This window comes from the organism of the source record quoted next, unplaced genomic scaffold, assembly GCF_019419815.1.
Source record: "Pyrus x bretschneideri cultivar Hongxiangsu unplaced genomic scaffold, Pyrus_bretschneideri_v1 Contig1, whole genome shotgun sequence".
NCBI classification, from domain to species: domain Eukaryota; kingdom Viridiplantae; phylum Streptophyta; class Magnoliopsida; order Rosales; family Rosaceae; genus Pyrus; species Pyrus x bretschneideri.
Genome location: NW_025999390.1, coordinates 2,552,206 through 2,570,082, shown reverse-complemented (window position 1 = coordinate 2,570,082; position 17,877 = coordinate 2,552,206). Strand labels below are relative to the sequence as shown.

At 36.9% G+C, this 17,877-nt stretch overlaps 4 protein-coding genes and 1 long non-coding RNA gene across 18 annotated transcripts; 1 reads left to right on the top strand and 4 right to left on the bottom strand.

Annotated features, from left to right (window-relative positions):
- Window positions 1-41: 41 nt before the first annotated feature.
- LOC125467818 lies at window positions 42-1,717 on the bottom strand. 6 transcript variants are annotated; one of them, XM_048579028.1, is made up of 4 exons: window positions 1,360-1,717; window positions 989-1,232; window positions 668-878; window positions 42-521 (listed from the first exon to the last, which is right to left on the bottom strand). In XM_048579028.1, exons 1-4 carry the CDS (start codon window positions 1,562-1,564, stop codon window positions 438-440), a joined length of 744 nt encoding a protein of 247 aa, XP_048434985.1. In that variant the 5' UTR covers window positions 1,565-1,717; the 3' UTR covers window positions 42-437. The 6 variants fall into 6 exon arrangements, with proteins under 6 accessions (XP_048434985.1, XP_048434976.1, XP_048434972.1 ...); XM_048579019.1 differs by having other exon boundaries at window positions 42-878; window positions 1,360-1,423; window positions 1,531-1,717; XM_048579015.1 differs by having other exon boundaries at window positions 42-878; window positions 1,360-1,411; window positions 1,531-1,717.
- Window positions 1,718-1,870: 153 nt separating this feature from the next.
- LOC103953133 (transcription initiation factor TFIID subunit 10) lies at window positions 1,871-3,822 on the bottom strand. Its single transcript, XM_009364867.3, is given in 7 exon segments — window positions 1,871-2,167; window positions 2,519-2,569; window positions 2,650-2,707; window positions 2,861-2,923; window positions 3,458-3,476; window positions 3,479-3,521; window positions 3,604-3,822. Coding segments are annotated over 7 exon segments (519 nt in total). The 5' UTR covers window positions 3,808-3,822; the 3' UTR covers window positions 1,871-2,086.
- A 388-nt stretch (window positions 3,823-4,210) lies between these two features.
- LOC103953165 (uncharacterized protein At1g32220, chloroplastic) lies at window positions 4,211-7,714 on the bottom strand. 2 transcript variants are annotated; one of them, XM_009364902.3, is made up of 10 exons: window positions 7,389-7,714; window positions 6,773-6,893; window positions 6,564-6,652; window positions 6,210-6,265; window positions 6,068-6,123; window positions 5,734-5,827; window positions 5,570-5,649; window positions 5,358-5,400; window positions 5,040-5,131; window positions 4,211-4,770 (listed from the first exon to the last, which is right to left on the bottom strand). In XM_009364902.3, exons 1-10 carry the CDS (start codon window positions 7,442-7,444, stop codon window positions 4,597-4,599), a joined length of 861 nt encoding a protein of 286 aa, XP_009363177.1. In that variant the 5' UTR covers window positions 7,445-7,714; the 3' UTR covers window positions 4,211-4,596. The 2 variants fall into 2 exon arrangements, with proteins under 2 accessions (XP_009363177.1, XP_009363182.1); XM_009364907.3 differs by having other exon boundaries at window positions 6,773-6,890; window positions 7,389-7,712.
- Window positions 7,715-9,078: 1,364 nt separating this feature from the next.
- Window positions 9,079-15,999, bottom strand: LOC103953181. 8 transcript variants are annotated; one of them, XM_048578999.1, is made up of 7 exons: window positions 15,769-15,996; window positions 15,639-15,691; window positions 11,207-11,433; window positions 10,418-10,844; window positions 10,075-10,143; window positions 9,785-9,875; window positions 9,079-9,379 (listed from the first exon to the last, which is right to left on the bottom strand). In XM_048578999.1, the coding sequence occupies exons 3-6, from the start codon at window positions 11,283-11,285 to the stop codon at window positions 9,794-9,796; spliced, it is 657 nt and encodes a 218-aa protein (XP_048434956.1). In that variant the 5' UTR covers window positions 11,286-11,433; window positions 15,639-15,691; window positions 15,769-15,996; the 3' UTR covers window positions 9,079-9,379; window positions 9,785-9,793. The 8 variants fall into 8 exon arrangements, 5 of the variants coding, with proteins under 5 accessions (XP_048434956.1, XP_048434951.1, XP_048434942.1 ...); XR_007256230.1 differs by having other exon boundaries at window positions 10,032-10,143; window positions 10,418-11,433; window positions 15,769-15,999; XR_007256232.1 differs by having other exon boundaries at window positions 10,032-10,143; window positions 10,449-11,433; window positions 15,769-15,997.
- On the top strand, window positions 12,308-13,377 carry LOC103953190. Its single transcript, XR_668009.3, has 3 exons — window positions 12,308-12,802; window positions 12,917-13,022; window positions 13,203-13,377. It is a non-coding gene; the product is annotated as an uncharacterized LOC103953190 (long non-coding RNA).
- Window positions 16,000-17,877: the final 1,878 nt, after the last annotated feature.

Genomic DNA, 17,877 nt, shown 5'->3' with positions numbered 1-17,877 from the left:
GAGAGAGGCACGCAACTTGAACATGTTGGACTAGAGCAAAGTTGACTTAAATATTTTTTAGAGGATGGGTGATATTGTTCACCGATCATCCCCATAATCTTATTAAAATAAAAAGAGAGGGACATAAAGTCAAATCTCGTTGAGTAGACATACCAAGTAATACGGCGGGAGAATAAAAAATCAACCCCACATACAAAGCAAAGTTTTCATAACTAAATCTACCACAATAAAGTACACTTACGAGTTTCCTAAATCAAAATTAACATTTCTCTCACTAGATACACATACCACTCTCACCAATACATCCTCTTCCACTATAAATTCTAACTTATATTTCAAATGCCTTGTTTTCCAAGGAATGGTGAGGCTAGATCTGCGTGATTTGAATGGCTTGAGGGGCTTGGCTAGCAGGTGCTGCAGGCAAACACTCGATGGCATCAAGACCCGAATTCTTCGTTCCAAACATGTCCCGAATTCTTCTCCACACGAAGGCGACTCTTGTCATTAAGACGTACCCGTACCTGTAAAAGAAGGAGGCTGCAGATATGATGAGAGCTAATGACGAAGCCACCCCAGCAATGAGTATGGGGCCTGAAAATCTTGTGCCAACTTGATCGGAGGGAGGACCACGAAACTCTTCATTAATGCGGTGTTCAAGAACACTAACCGCGAAACCAGTCCAGATGAAAAAGCAAAGACAAATCGACCAGAGATCCCATGAAAGAGGCTTCAAGAAAACCCATGCATTTTTGCTCGTGTAATCTTTCGTTCGCACCACCATCGCCACACCTGATTCCGTGTATGGCATTGTGAAATCCACATACAAAGAACTGTTTGCTCTAATTGTCATGGCTGCGGCTAAAGCATCGTAATCCTGTCTAGAATAAATTTAACATACCAAAGTTTCAATTTTTTCAGAAAATCTGAATTTTCTTTCCGTTACATTAATAAAACAGATTCGACAAGGTTCAAAATAAAGATGATCTACCCCAAGAAAAACTTGACCGACGAAATCATTGTTCGATTTGGAGTTAAATTCAATCCTTTCGCAAGTCCACATCGTGGTGTCCAGAATCCAATTGCTATTGCTGCATCACCATTCGTTACATTTACCATCTCGAATTCCAGAATTGACGAAGATTCTCCAACTCCAAGATCATCAAATACAACGTTGGCTTGCATCGAAGACTTCGACCCTGCAGTTTCTTGTAGATTCTTGATCAGGTCCACAGCTATTTGACAAACAGAGAAAAAGAGTATGGTGTCGAGATCAAGTAATTTCAATGCTTCTCTTCCTTTAAAAATGGTCATATTCAACGAAAAACTATATAAAGGGAAACCAGAGAGAGCGAGAGAAACCTGCATCAGCTGCATCTGGGATTGTTGTGTTCTGCGACTTCACCCGCATCAGCTGATTAATCAGCTGAACAAAAACCACACCAACATTCACTGGGATTGTTGTGTTCTGCGACTTCACCCGCATGGCAAAGGAAATATTCATACTCAAAGAAACCAGGAAGAAGAAGGTACAAATTATGAGGTTGGTTGGTTTCCTAAACTTCATCTTGAATTTGTGTCTTTGCAGTTGCAAACTTGGATGATCTTATTCCTGGGGAAGAAATTTTACATGAAAAATGTTAGGATGGCCGACCGGCTAAAGTTTTACTATAAAATACGTGATTAATTAATCATTTCAAACAATTTCTTTGCACATGATAATATGTTTAATTTGTTAAGAAAGGAAGGAAAGCCGGTGTAAGTTTCGTCTACCTTGACCAAATCAAAGTAAACACAATTCTTCTGTCAAATTGTCAATAGTTTTACATCACAAGAAAAGACTTGACAAGAGATGATGTGAAGCACATGACAATGAACTAAACGAGATGCAATCATTTTACTAATAAATCCATACATGTACAAGTTAACTACTTGATATCGAGAAAAACTTCCGCCTCAAAAATTGCAAGTACACGAAGCAAAGAAAGAGTCGCGAAGCAAAAGCAAGAGTGATCGAGCATCGCCTAATCCCCTCAGATTTATTAATACAACCAGACTGTAAATGGTATAACACAAATCTAATTGCAAATTACTCTTCCCGTGTTGCAGGATCCATCCCATTCGAAGGGCAGTCCGCAAAATATTCTTGGTGCTTCACATTAACGCCATACTGCTCAATTAAGAATTATAAGAGGAGAAGTTTAGTTCAATGAAAAATTAACACAGAAACAATAAGTGAAAAATAATCAGTTTGGATTACGCATAAATTAAAGATATGGACTCCTAAAAATCTAATTAGGGCCAAGCGAGCCAGATTTAGCAATTCTGAAAATGACAACAAGACTGTATCAACATAAAAGATTCTATGAATCCCATGCTTCTGTAATAGGATAGAATATAACAAAAACTCATTCGCAAGTTCAAAAGGCTCTCCAGTTAATTTTTATAGACAGAGGCATACTGAGGTGCATGAAAAGGTAGCTTATCAAGCTCAAGTAATTTGAAAGATCGTAGTTTTTACCTCACGCAACGCTCTTGACAGGTCTTCCATTGTCAATATTAGACGCTTATCCTGTTTCAAGATTATAGTTAAGACCGCCCATACCTAGATAAGCATAAACACACATCCCACGAGCACAATGATTGGAGTACCTTTTGTTGTTTGTCCCTTTTGTCTTTGACTATAGAAGCCTGCCTCGCTTTGCATTGCCTGTTTAGAAGCATAAGCATGTAAATACCTTCCCCAATTGTAATACCTTAGACGCTGGCTAACTACAAGTGCAACAACCAAGGAATATAGCTAAATTAATTCTGGACCAAAAACCTACGAGTGCAATTACAACCACGGAATTCAGCGACTTACTGAAGAGCATCAGTTGCGACCTCAGAAACAAACTTTTGCGTGGCGACAGCTACCAACCTAATTCTGAAAAGAAAATAAAAACCAATTCAGTATACAAGTACATGCAAAGAACTACATTCAATACAAATCCAAGAAAAATAAATAAAATTAGCAGCATATTGCCATTCTCAGCTCAAAAGAAAGTTAAATCAAAAGCTGCCCTATATCAATGATTGCAGTGATGCAATCTATGTCAAAAAGCACAAACTTCAATCATCAAATAGACGACCATGAAACTCAAATTTGAAACCACTAATTGCAACGAAGGCTAATAAATGAACGTGTAAAATAGATACAATTCCTGAAGCCCAAACGAAAAGAAGGAACCGATCACGGACAACCATGAGTGAATCCTACACCAGTTACAGACTCTACCTACAGCTAAATTCACATAGCATGAGTATCTAATGGACTTGAAATTTGAAATTTTCGAACAGATACACAATATACACTTGACAAACTCAAATTATTAATATCAGCTAACCCTAACGAAAACTGAAATCTCAACTGAGAAAATTGCAAAACTTCCCAAAATTCGAAATCGAAAGAAGTACCTACAATCGAACGTCGGGGCATTGAAGCCGCTTTTCGCCAAGTAATGCTCCACGAGCTCGTCGGGCATCTGAAATCACAAAATTCAGGATTTTGATTTCCATTTGATCGGAATTTGCAGGAAAAAATGAGATTGGGAAGTAGGATTTTACGGTGGGGGTGTAGTCCCTCAGGGAGGCGAGGAAGTCGGTGAGGGCGGCGTCATCCTCGTGCTTTCCGCCGTCGCTCGGTTGCTGGTTCTGGTTCTGATTTGGGTTCTGGTTCATCTTCTTTCCCTCTCTCTCTTTCCAATACCAATATATGATCTTTTGTGACTGCCTGTGCAGACTGTTAACAGTCTTCTCTAGGATGTTCATTGATTGGCCTATTTTTATACAAGTAAACTATTTAACCGGGTCGGGTTTATCTATTTCCGCATCCAATTGCCCGTTTTGGTTACTAGTACTACCAGTAGGATGTGTTCCAAGCCGGTTTAAAAGTACTTTTCTAGAAAGCACTTTTGTGCATGAGCACTTCTCTAGGGCATGTTTGCCACTGCTTCTGTAAAATCTACAAGTGTTCTGTCAACCCAAAAATGACTTTTAACCACGTTGAGTAAGAAAACTTGATAAGTGTAATGCAACGTAAAAGCATTCAGTTCTAGAAAAAGCAAACCCGCTAAAGGTGAAGCACTCTCAATCTCAAGTGCCTTTTTCAGGAAGCATCTACTTATAATGACAATTTCAACAAATTTATAACAAGAAGATATTTTAAAAGCACTTTCAAACAAAAACACGAGCTCTTATTTTCACTTCAAATAAGAAAAATCCGAGGGACAGAAGTTTGCTATTTTAATCCCAGGTTGCAAGGGACCAAGATACAATGATAAATCAAGTGACCGAAAAGTAACGGTCATCCTCTTCACGCCAAACTCGTAACATGTTCAGCTGGGGAAGCAATTATTGAACAAGTAAATGTGTGCTTTTTAACACGTTATTAACCATTGCAACATGTGAAGAAAAAGAAACCGATGAAATCTTCATTTCAAGATTCTCGGCTAACAGCGAAAAACCAGGATCTTCATGGAAAAATTTTGACAGCTTAACATCATACTCTGCAGCCTGCACTGATGAACGAAACAAAAAGGGAAGGGGCTCTATGCATCTCTACTTCTTCTGGGTATAACGCTGGATACCCTGGACATCTACAATCCCAGGAGGGAAGACAGGATCAGTAGCTGCTCTAACGGCAACATTTGCCACAGAGGTTACATTCACTGGAGGAGTAAAGAGAGGCCCAACAAGTGGCAGCTGGCTCAGGGGTCTCGTGTTTTGAAATAGCTGCAGTCATATATTTGAATATGAATCAGTATTACCCTTCAGGTTTCTTAATCTGAGAATATTTTTGTCAAGAACAAAGGAAAAATAACAAGTGCACGTTTTCCAATTTCATGTGTTAATAAACATCGGGGAAGTTGGGAATTGGAACGATTTTAATACCAATGATATAGTAAACGCAGGGAGGTGAAGAATCGGAATGATTCCAATTCCTATTCCCCTGAAAGTAAACATGCCATAAATGCAGAATACACGAGGAACTAACACTTTACCATCTCAAGTGGAGAACCAATTACACCAAGAGGTATCTTCACACTCCCAACAGTTCGAGTCCCATATATAAATCCAGGCCTCAAAATCACTCCTGAAAAAGGGCAAGTAAATTGTGAACAGAAGCGTCCCAATTGTAAGAAACATAAACCATGAAACTAAAGCTTCAGTCTACAGCGCTTGGTTTCAAGAGCATAGTAACTTAATGTTTAAGAAGATATTGATTGAAATTTGAGACAAGTTGTAACCGATGACCAAATAATTTATCATATTTTAGCCATCAATTGAAGAAAAAAAATGATGAGAGTAAGAAACCTCACCTCCATATGGGAATTTGGTTAGTAGCTCTGTCTCTGCAGCTCTCTAGATTGACCAAGATACAGTAAAGGACTTTGTGTCAGATAAATTAGAAATGTTAAGCATTACAAGCAGACTCATTATGCTAACTCTTCCAGCAGTCGTTAAAAACTAGCGACAAACATACAAGTAAACTTTAATAAAGCATATACGCAGTTATCATTGAGCATGGCACCTTTCCCTCATAATATCCCTGCAGTAAGTAATTTGCCACACCAAAATCAGCAGCAGAGATATACACAAATCTTTTCACGCCTGCAGGATCAACGCCAATTGTTTAACCATAAATAAGCAAAAGAAGTAGCTTGACGGAGAAAAAGAACATAAATGAATATATACCTTGTTCAGCGGCAACTCTAATTGCATTGATGTTGGCAGTCCCATTAATCTTATACATGTAAGAATTGGAGCCAAACCCACCAACACAGGATATCTAGGACAAGAAACTTTATTAGGAAAACAATCCAAACCTGATCCAGTAATGAAAGCTAAGCATGAAGAACAATGGGATGGAGAGTTTTCATTCTATAAAACAAGCACATCCTGAACAAAATTGGAAGGGGGAGGGGAAGGACAATATCTCACGTGGTTAGAGAACATGTGTACACATATGTCTTTACTACGTATCAGTGGATAGAGATCAAGTAAGACAGAGGATTAAGGGAATACATACAACGGACGTGACACCATTGAAAGCATCCTTTAATGACTCAAGCGATAGAAGGTTTCCTGAAAATGGAAATTTTTTTAAAGGAGTATCTACCAAAAAACACAATTATGGGTCGTCGATAAAATACTATTGCAACAAAGCAAACCTTGATGCCAGGTCACAGTGTTGGCCCACGAATCATGTAATTTTGACCTACCAGATCTGAGAAGGAAAATAAGAAAGCATTAAAAGTGAGATGCTATGGAATCAAAACAATCAAATACAAGGTGATGGGAGTATAAAATTTTCCTTATCTAGTAGGCTAAAGAATTAGGAAAATTGGTCTCCAAGAAATAATTCGGAAATAAATTAAATCACAGTCTGATAGTATTCCGTTCTTTTATAGCAAGCATTGAGATGGGTACATGCCTAAACTGATCAACAATAATGAAAAATCCATAGGCATCAACTTAACCAGCACGCAGAAACCAAACATCAAATATATAGAGTTGAGTTATACCTGCTAAGGCTAGCGACAGACAAGCCCCGACCCAATGCTTCTCTACAAACATGTGAGCCAACAAATCCATTTCCACCCAAGACAAGCAACTAAATTACGAAGCTTAGAAGTCAAAAAATATAATACTACATGATAGAGATGAAGACGATAAAATTATATGATGAAATAAAAGTTTCAAATCTCCAACGCTCTTTGCCACGATATAGTACCTTATCAGTTGGAGGAGGGGGAATGTTGACAGTCTCAGCTTCCTCAACTTTGAAGGGTTCATCAACCTTATTAGAGTCTGTTGTTAGATACCTACCATTCTTCAGTGCATCCGATACACTGCTTTTACAGAAATCAGAAAGTAAGGAAAACCCAATTCTCCTCTTACTATCATTGTTAGAACCCTACTGGATTCCGGAACCAAAAAGTAAACCAAATACAAAAAAAAGTACATAATTTTTTTTTAAACATTATTATATTCATTTTCAACCACAAATTCAACAAGGCAGAACAACCCACGGCTTTATATAATCCGAAAACAGTTTAACATATTCATAAACCCAGATGATACAATTTTGTTGTATAGAACCCAAAACACAGAACTTGAAAACGAAACCTAATAAACTAAGATACCAATCAATCAATTTTGGGTTTTGCATTATTTTCCCAATTCCCACTCTTTCTCAGCAGCCAAGCAATGCATTGCATAATATTCCAGAAACAAAAACAAAATTCCCAAAAGAATCACATTCAAAACCTTAAATTAGCAGTGCAGATATGTGAAATTAAGTATCAATTACACAAAATTAAAGCCAAAATTGAAAATAGACGACATACAAGAGCCTTGGAAGTGATGATCTTGGTTGGATCAACCGCGACACGACAGTCCTCATTTTTTCAAATTTTCCTCTTCAGAATCCCTCCTTTTTCTAGGGTTTCTTAAGTTTTGGTTCTTCGATTTGCTTTCACGGAGAGTACCGGAGCACAGATAATCGGAAAGTCTAGCTTCTTCTTTCCAGACAACTCGTCGTTTGGTATAGACAGAGAGAGAGAGAGAGAGAGTTTGAGAGAGAACAGATGGCGCATAATGGTGGTGACATGTGGTTCCTTGAAGGCCAAGGGGAACTGCTCATAAGCGAGTCTACCGTGTAGATACTCGCACCGAGCTTTGTGTTTCGAGTAGTTCTTGAATTACCACTATTTGTACTAGTATCAGATAGGGCTCACAAACGTATATCGATCTCATATTTATTAGAAAGATAGTAAGAATATATAATAAGAATATCATTTGTTGTGTTTCACATTCACATGGCGCTATTTTTCTTTTATTCATCAGAGCTTGGTGTACAAAAAATATCCAAACACCAGGTTTATTGAATGAGGCACTATATCGATGGACCAAGGTAGTGGAAGAAGAAATGGTATTCCTCTTCACTTGTAAGTGAGAGGTCATAGGTTCGATTATCGTCAAAATCGAATTTGAACTATATTATTGCTAGTCTATTATGATGCTAAGTTCATCTCATCCCTCTTAATGTTAATAATATCGTTTGTTCAAAAAAAAGAAAAAAGACAAACAAACAAACTTCATGAGTTTTCAAATATGGAACATGCTAAAGTGGGGCCACACAAAGACATTTATTCGTGGTGGTGCCACTGGAGCGCATTAAAAAGGATCTGACTATAAGATTTAACTTCATAGGTTAATTTCCGTAGTAGCCAATCATCGTACGTTGCCAGTTCAAAGTTTGCAGTGAAAACACAAGATCTTGATGGTGTATTTTTTCTAGCAAAAAAAGGCGGAGATGCAAACACCGAGACTTTCAAGAGTCAAGGTGGTGGGAAGTGGACAAATGGCCGGCGTGTTCAAATGATTGATTCTCGTGGAATGCCAAGGAAACTGTTTCAAAAAATTATCCATCACCTTACCGTTCAACCTATTACTTTACAGTTTAACGTTAAGTGTTTTACTAATACTATAGAACATTATGCTCGAAACATGAGTTGAAATAGAATCTATAAAGAGCCGTACTTTTAAAAGAGACTCATTAACATATCTCTTAATTCTCACTTATGTCATTGTATTTGATCGAGCATTTTCAAGTCAGTTTACAATGGGAACACGAAATCAAGAGAAATAAAAATGTAGTTATGTATTTCACTTGAATGCTTCACTTCGCTAAATCGCTAGGACTGGAGAAGTCTCAGTGGATCAATAACAGGCATGGGAAACTGCCCGAAGAAGCGGTCTCATCCCTAACGTTTCTTATCAGTCCTATCTTCTGCATATTAGGTTAAAATTCAAAAGGCACTCGAAGGGAAGAAAGAAACTCAAGTACCCGAGAATCTCCAGCTTGGAACGTGCAGCATTCCCCACTCAAGCAGAATATGCACTTTTAACTACTAACTACACCCAAGCTTGAAAGTTGTATGCTTATCGATTTCCCTTAACGTTATGTTGCAGATAAATTATAATATGAACGGGTTAGATAAAATAATCAACATGTTACTGTTTACGCTACCGGCCAAATCCAACACTACAGTGCCTTGAATAAAGAAAGAATGTTTGCACATTTGAACCAGCAAATTGCATAAAACTACATACGCAACCATTCATTACCAAGTGAGTTGAAATTGATTAAATACGACAGTGCTAATGAAATTAAGTTGCTACTACAGTTATAAGAGTTGATTGATCAAGATAAAAGAGTAGAATACCCATAGCTAAGTAATATAGCTATTGTTCTCAGCGCCAGCGCATTCAGAGATGATTTTTAGTTCCATGCCATGCCCAGAAACCGTGTCTCAGTGACACTGCATTACCAAATCTGCAACCAGAAAACTTGTACGTTAGTCAATACAGAGTTCAGTAGTCTCAAGATCCCTTCACATGCTATAAACACATATTATTCCCAAATCAATCAGAGGCAAAAACAAGAGGTTTACGGAGCATATTAGAGAAATTTACATCCCCGTCATCCACACATATTAGAGATCAAAGGGTATTTTGGATTTAACAAATAACATTTGATACATATATAATATATAACCCTTCATTGGGTTTGTCTTTAATATACATACATATAAGCCTTATCAAGAGATCGACGATCTAGATCCAAGGGGGAGAGGAGAGAAAATTGAACAACTCACGAGAAATTATCAAGTTAAAAGACTGACTGGAATCAGAACTTACGAAAAGTAAATGAAAAAAAGAAACAAATTCAGTTGTGTACCTCGCCTATTTAACAAAGTGTAGTTTTTGGTTTTTTATGCATATCAGCATCAGTGACAAACTCCGCGGCATGCTTGCCCACGCCTCTGCGACTGTCAAGAATACAAGCAAAACATTTGATTACAAGGAACGTAATTTCATCGACAAGAAGGCAATAAGGAACATTGTGATCCGGTTTACAAACATGTTGCCCACTTACAATAACATAAAATATGCATTTGATCATACAAAATTTAACAAACACATACAAACAATGACCGTTACAATTACGGTCTCACTCGCAGACCACACCTGTCCAAGCCAGAAAGAGTTGAGTTTGTGACATCAGCCTCAGTATCGTCCTTGTTCAGACCATCATACCTACAAAATGACCAGCAGGGAATGAGGACTTCACCTAGGCTAAAGTAATCAGGACTTCACCTAGGCTAAAGTATTGGGAATAATGTACAAAAGGATACGAAACACTTGGAATTCAAAAAACACCATAATGCATGAAAGAAGGCAAACATATATTGAAGTATGTCACAGCCATATATAATATACTAAGAAATACATCACCATTATGGTAATCGAAATGCAGATCAATGTTAAAGCAAAACTTAAAGAAAAAGGATATCGGAAAACGCTTGCTTACATGATGAATGTAGAATAAGCACCGTAATCACCAAGTGTAAAGTCTTGGATTTCATACTCTTCGACAGCCTCTAGAACGGCAGTGACAACTGGATTGTCGGTAGAGTTTGAGACAAATACTTGAAACACCGCTACACGTGCACACAACCTAAGGGAATAGCTGAAAGGCATGCCTTGATAAAGGAGGCACATGCGGCCATTATCGTCAAGACGGGTGAGAGAGCAATCGGAGTCGTAAAAGCGATCCTCGAATACTTCTTGTAGCTGATCTAGACACTGATAAGGACTTTTGATCCCAAATGAGTCCAAGTTATAGGCAACAAGACCTCTTAAGTTGAAGGGCTGGGCAATTAGAAAGCCATTATACTCTAGAGAGCATGCAAGATGGGGAAACTTAAATGGGATGTCACGGTGCCATATGGCTTCGCCTGCATCAAAAACGAATGAAAATAGCTCGGCATTAACATACAGCTTGCGCCCAATAGCATAGTGGGAAATGATATGGCCACGGTGGTCAGGGGGGGGAGGGAGAGCTTCCCAGGTTTTTGAAACAAAATCAAAAACCTCGAAAGGTGGTTCAGCTATATCAGAAAAGTGGTTTGCATTTGTTGAAAGGACATATGCTTTGTTTTCATCCCCAAGGGTGACCACGATAGGTGTGCACTTGGGACCAGAAAGGTTGGGAAAGTTACTGTCCTTATAGAGGGTTTGGGATGTAGGGTCAAGGGTGTAGACCTCTAAGTTGGGCAGAGTCCACAGGCACAACTCAGAGTAAGAAAAATTCTCAGACCTGAAATACTTGTCACCCCCAACAAAATGCATATTGGAACCCTTGATAAGTATTCCCATCCAGAGGGGAAATTTTTCATCTTGGTTGGCAAGCACAACTTCAAATTCTGGCCTCTTAGAAGTAGATCCCTTTTTGAATAGTAACAGTTGACTGATGTTAAGTTTGCAAACTCGCTTCAGAAACTGCACGTAAAAATAGCAATCCTTGTTCGACATTTGTATCTTGTCCTGGGTAGGATCATCAGTAGGAATAGGTGACCAATAATTAATCTCAAGAAAACCGTCAAAGAGAATAATGTGTAGTATAGAATAGTACAGTATAGAGATGAAAACTCAAGCAACTTCAAAATAATGAAAAATAAAAGAGACTCTCAAAGATTTGATTTCAATCAACAACAGAAAACAGAAAACCGGTCCAAACACAATACCACCCAAAACCAAACGGCATTCCACACAGAATTCAATAATAACAGTTGAACAAGAATCATTGAGCAAAAAGAATGGGCCGGTTACATCTTCTTCAAATCAAAATCAAAATCCCCATATGCGATATTTCTTATATACAATTATACGATTCGAAGAAGAATAATAAGATATCGATTATTACAATTGACAATATGGAGGAAACTGAGAGCCATATCCAAATCATACAACACCATTCATGAAAAACCCAGCAAATTAACATCTATAAAAATACCCCTACAACACAACCGTTATTAATTATACTACTAAATCTAAAAATTGTCGTATCATCATCAAAACTTTTGGTTTTTCTCATTACATTTTATTGTAACCTAGCGAAAGCATGCTAATATGATTTGGGTTGTTCTTACCGAAAAAGGTGAAGATGGAATTGTGGTCGTTGAATCGCCAGGGATGTGCCAATGTTTGGATTACATGAAAATACGAAGGGGTGTAGAGATAAAAAAAAAAAGTGTTTTCCCTTTTTTAGATCAGCGGGTTTAGGGTTCTAATATTATTCATTTTAATTAATTTATTTAAGGCTAAAATTGAATGTTTGATGGATAAGTTGGGTGTAAAGATAGAAAATTAGGGTTCAAATAAAATTTCTTAAAATCTATTTCAATATCAAAACTTGTCAAAATAATATCTTAAAACATCGAATTTGAACCAAATTATTGCTAATCTATTATGAGGCTAAGCACACTCCCTCTCTTTAGGCCTAGCCCAACATTAGTTACCCTAGCATACCTGGCTACCTGCGCCTGTCCCTCTCCTCATTTTCTCCGTTTCACCCTCGCAACCAAAAACAGCCGCACCGAATGTAAAGCCGCACGGCTCGCACCAACTTCTTCCTCAAGCTTCTTTGTCTCTCTACAAACTATCGATTCTCTTTCTCTGCAACAATGGCTGTTGCCCCGTATCAATCGCCTGAAAGCTTCTTAGCTTGACAGTTCGATTTTGGATCTTTTTCCTGCTTCCGCTACATCTTCTGAATACTTTTGTTTTGCGAATCTCTGCAATTCTAGGGTTTCGTGTTCTTCCCCAATTCTATCAAATTCTGATTCTTTGTTTCCTTTGTCCACTTTCAGTTCACGGTTTTCGAGATGTCCAATGATTCAAGAATACTCCATTTGTAAGTGTTTTTTGTTTATAAATTAGTGATTATGTTTTCACTTTATTACTATTTGTATGATTATGTGTTCTGCTTCCGCTACATCTTCTGAATACTTTTGTTTTGCAATTCTAGGGTTTTGTGTTCTTCCCCAATTCTATCAAATTCTGATTCTCTGTTTCTTTCGTTCACCTTCGGTTCACGGTTTCGAGATGGCCAGTGATCCAAGAATACTCCATTTGTAAGTGTTTTTGGTTTGTAAATTAGTGAATATGTTTTCACCTTATTACTATTTGTATGATTATGTTTTCTACTGCTTCCGTTACATCTTCTGAATACTTATGTTTTGCGATTCTCTGCAATTATTAGGTTTCGTGTTCTTCCCCAATTCTGATTCTCTGTTTCTTTCATCCACTTTCAGTTGACGGTTTCGAGATGGCCAGTGACCCAAGAATACTCAATTTGTAAGTGTTTTTTGTTTATAAATTAGTAAGTGTTTTTTGTTCATAAATTAGTGATTATGTTTTCACTTTATTACTATTTGCATGATTATGTTTTCACTTTATTACTATTTGTATGATTAAGTTTTCACTTTATTACTATGATTAAGTTTTCACTTTATTACTATGATTAAGTTTTCACTTTATTACTATGATTGTATAATTTACCGTTTAAATTTTGGAAACAAGGCCGACCAACATTCAAAATGTGTTTGAAGGAATGGTGAGCAAGAAAGGTGTCTTATTATTTATTGAATAAGATTGAAGCTTTTTCTTGGTATCACTACAACGCATCAAGGTCAATACATCTCCTGAAAGCAGATCATATCTGCGAAGTATATGAAAACATGCATGTGATCATCACTCTGAAGACTGAACATACTCTGGAATCATGGGTGCAAACCAATGCAAACAACATTATCAATCCTCTAACTGGGGAACCGACTGAAGACTTGAAAATAATTTTTAGGTAGTTAATTTTATAAATATTTTTAGTTTTTAACCTATAATTTTGTTAGGTATGATAAATTCTCTATTATTGGTTGGTAATTAAATAACTCTGTATTTTAATACAATGGCGTTTTGAGAGGGTTGAAACATCTTGATATCCAGCATGGAAATGTTAACCTGAACTCGCTCTCATTATTTGTTGTAAACGGCATTGGATGTCTTGGTTGGCCTTCATCTGACAGCAAAAATCCTTCAAGGCAAGATATTGATGGATTCAGTGACATTTTGGAGTTTGTATTTACGGGACAAGCTCAGACATGTGCTGGTCTACGACGTCTGATGGCAAACTTGAAACCCCTTATGCCACCATATCTGCCACAAGCCCTTAGATGTAGACTAAGGTAAACTGTTTAATTAAATTTTGGGTTTTTTCTTTTTTAAGTTTGTAAAAACCCAAAATTTAATTAAACATTTTACCTTAGTCTACATCTAGTGGCTTGTGGCAGGTATGGTGGCACAAGGGGTTTCAAGCTTGCCATCAGACGTCATAGAACAGCACATGTCTAAGCTTATCCCACAAATACAAACTCCAAAATGTCACTGAATCCATCAATATCTTGCCTTAGAAGATTTTTGCTTTCAGATGAAGGCCAACCAAGACATCCAATGCCGTTTACAACAAATACTGAGAGTAGGTTCAGGTTAACATTTCCATGCTAGAGTTCCTGAATATCGAGATGTTTCAACCCTCTCGAAACGCCCTTGTATTAAAATACAGAGTTATTCAATTACCAACCAATACATAACAGAGAATTTATCATACCTAACAAAATTATAGGTTAAAAATATTTATAAAATTAACTACCTAAAAATTCTTTTCAAGTTTTCAATCGCTCCCCAATTAGAGGATTGATAATGTTGTTTGCATTGGTTTGCACCCACGTTTCAGAGTTTGTTCAATCTTCTTAGTGATGATCACATGCATATTTTCATTTACTTCACAGATATGATCTACTTTCAGAAGCTGTATTGACCATGATGCGTTGTAGTGACACAAAGAAAAAGCTTCAATCTTATTCAATAAATGATAAGACACCTTTCTTGCTCCCCCATCAAAGTTCATTTAAAATGGTTTGGGTTGCCGTAGACGTGGGAACCATGAGCGTCCCACCGGCGGCCTTGTTTCCAAAATTTAAACAGTAAGCCATCTCGAAACCGTGAACCGAGAGTGGACGAAAGAAACAGAGAATCAGAACTTGACAGAATTGGGGAAGATGTAGCAGAAACAGGAGAAAGATCAAGAATCAAACCATCAAGCTAAGAAGCTTTCATGTGATTGATACCCGGCAACAAACATTGTTGCAGACAAATTGCTTAATTTAGTTATGACATTAAAAAATGAGTACAAGTTCATATGACATTTCAAAAATTTTCTCATATAATTATCATGAATTTTTACGATATTTAAATATATAAACTACATTTTAATGAAATCCTCCTTGTCAACCAAAAGAGGGTAAAAATACATTTTAAGGACAGTATCTCTCTTCTATCTCTCACGTGTTCCACGCTACTTCTTCCCGTCTTCTTCCACTTCCTCTCCACCTTCACAGTACCCTCCGAAGTCTGACCCTTCAATCCCACAAAAAAAAAAATTCAATCTCTCCCTCTATCTAAACTCTCAAAATAGCTTACTGTAACTCAACCATCGATCCATTCTACAGAAGTTTATCTGGTGGATACCATCATACAAGTAAAATGGCAGATAGCTGCAATCTAGTTATCATTTTCATAAGAACACAGTCCAGCTCAATCTAATGAATTTAATTTCCAACATTTATAAAGCAACAAACCGAAACCTTAAAAAATCAAAACATTGTTTAACAAATAGAGCAAGGTGAACCCACCTGGCTTTGTGCTCTTTCTGGAGCTTGTTAAGTTCTTGGTCTTGATGTACTTCCTGAAACGATTAACAACGTACAAACAAAGTTCAGAACTTTATTGTCGGAAACAAAAACAAAAACTTTAAATTCTCACCATAGACTTAGATTGCATGCTCGGCCGTGAGCTCCTCCGGCCCCTCTGAGTCGTAATCTTCTCCGTTCGACATCGGATTCCAACCCCTTTTTTTGTTTCGGGAGCGGCGTTCGAACTTGTTTTTCGAGAGAGTGAGCGATTGAGAGAGAGTCTGAAGGAAAGGGGGCGAGAGTGAAAGAGTGGAGGTCGAGAGGGAGTCTGAGGTTTCATTTTGAATGAACGGCTGAGATTAATTCTCAACCAATCCAACCGCTATAATATCTAAAATTCTATATATTTTAACTTCAGTTCGGTTTGGGCTACCAAAAAAGTCAGATTGTGAGATCAATTTCTGTACCAAAATTTCAGAATGAGTTTGGGATTAGGTATCGAATTTTTTGGGATTTTTGGTTTGAAATTTTTTTGATTCGGTTTTGGGATATTTTGGGTACGGTTTGAGATTTTTGGTATCTTTTTCCACCCCTATTCACGATATAAAAACAATATTGTTTGGATTTTACTTTTCTGCTTAGAAACCTTTTCGGTAAGTCTAAACTGGCCCTGGATTTTCCTCAAGTTGAGATGGGCTCAAGTTTTGAGCCAAATCTTGTTTTCAAATCCTGCATTTGATTGCTACTAAATTCAACCAAAAACTAGGTTAGTATAATTACCGTCTAAGGGTTAGATATGGTTCTTGAATGTTATTACAGCATATTTAATTGTTAAAAACTGAGTTTGAAAAAAAAATTGTAGTCCATTATAAATTTTTCTGGCTCCATTCTTGCATTACTATCATCAATTATACGTCTTAGAATCATTTTAGTGAAAAAAAAAGCCCTATAACATTAAATGTGAAAAATCTTGTATGGTAGCATAAATGAGTCACTAGTTAAGTAGTGTCAAATCAGCATGGTCTGATCAAAACTTGAATCCAAATCACTCAGATCTTAGCTATAAAGGAAACCAGAGTTGATATATTTCTTGTTCAACTGGCCTTGGCATCCATGAATCCATAAAAACAAAGAACAAATTAAAACAATAAAAAATTGGGAAAAATAAGAAGAAGAAAAGGTTGATTTTTGAAACAAATATGAATCTGTGGCCAGTGGCCTCCACTGTGGACATTGACTCTTATGCCTTGTGAGTCAAAAAAAGAAGAAATAAAAACACCCTGCAAACAGTGACCTTTTGTAAATGGCAAAGGCCAACTCGCCGTGGGATTTACAAATCTAATTAGAATCATAATTTGGAATAAATCAGAGTAAACAGAATTTTGGAATTTTGAATTCATCAAATTTTCTTACCGTGCATGCAACTATGCAACAGTATTATGAAAAGAAAAGGAAGAGAGATTATATTTTCGAATATTAGCCAAAATTTGGGTCCTCCTGTTTTTATAATATGCGCATAAGTTAAGGAAACGACTTGATGAGTGTGCCCGAGCAATAGTCTTTATTCTTTACACTGAAGCAATCGAGAGATTTTTTCGTATGATTAGTACACGGGGTGGTGCATCACATGTTACTATACAAATGATAATATTTATGTGTTAAAAGTTAATAACTTAAAAAATAAAATTTCTCACGCTTATATAAAAACACATGGTATACCATCTGCATTCCGATCACAATGAAAAATTTCTTGAAGCAATCACTATTTCACGAATTGTATTGATTCCTGCATCTTCTTTTGTGTACTAAATCTCTATTAAATTGCCCTTCGAAAATGAAATAGAAATAATTAAACTGCCCATATATAACTGAGAAATACAACTTTTACAAGTGTGAGAATATATGCAGCATCGGGGACGTTGCATAACTCACTACCCCAATTTAAGATTTGGTCTTTGTCTAAGGTATGCATTTTCTTAGATACATGAGAGGATCTGCTTTGTAAGGGTTGCAATAAATGATAGCTAAGAATCCCTCCAAAATACTAAAGAAAAACATACTTGGGATGGTATGATGAGACAAATGTTTCTATACAACAACCAGCGCTCTTAAATGTTGTAGAAACAATCGTCTCATTGCTTGTTTTTACTCCAGACCGAAATATAAATATGTTATAGTAATATAATGCATATAACATGTATAACATGTGTGTGTGTGTGTGTGTGTGTTTATATATGTG

Excerpts from the sequence above, each read along its gene's own strand:
- LOC125467818 (XM_048579008.1), bottom strand. The coding sequence starts at position 1,564 with ATGAAGTTTAGGAAACCAACCAACCTCATAATTTGTACCTTCTTCTTC. Across the intron at positions 1,233-1,359 it reads CCCAGATGCAGCTGATGCAG|CTGTGGACCTGATCAAGAAT; the intron begins GTTTCTCTCGCT and ends TTTGTCAAATAG. Across the intron at positions 879-988 it reads TCGGTCAAGTTTTTCTTGGG|ACAGGATTACGATGCTTTAG; the intron begins GTAGATCATCTT and ends AATTTATTCTAG.
- LOC103953165 (XM_009364902.3), bottom strand. The coding sequence starts at position 7,444 with ATGAGGACTGTCGTGTCGCGGTTGATCCAACCAAGATCATCACTTCCA. Across the intron at positions 5,828-6,067 it reads TCAATGGTGTCACGTCCGTT|ATATCCTGTGTTGGTGGGTT; the intron begins GTATGTATTCCC and ends TTCTTGTCCTAG. Across the intron at positions 5,401-5,569 it reads AGGGATATTATGAGGGAAAG|AGAGCTGCAGAGACAGAGCT; the intron begins GTGCCATGCTCA and ends TGGTCAATCTAG.
- LOC103953181 (XM_048578985.1), bottom strand. The coding sequence starts at position 11,421 with ATGTCGAACAAGGATTGCTATTTTTACGTGCAGTTTCTGAAGCGAGTT. Across the intron at positions 10,144-10,417 it reads GCTTATTCTACATTCATCAT|GTATGATGGTCTGAACAAGG; the intron begins GTAAGCAAGCGT and ends GTCATTTTGTAG. Across the intron at positions 9,876-10,074 it reads ACTCTTTCTGGCTTGGACAG|TCGCAGAGGCGTGGGCAAGC; the intron begins GTGTGGTCTGCG and ends TATTCTTGACAG.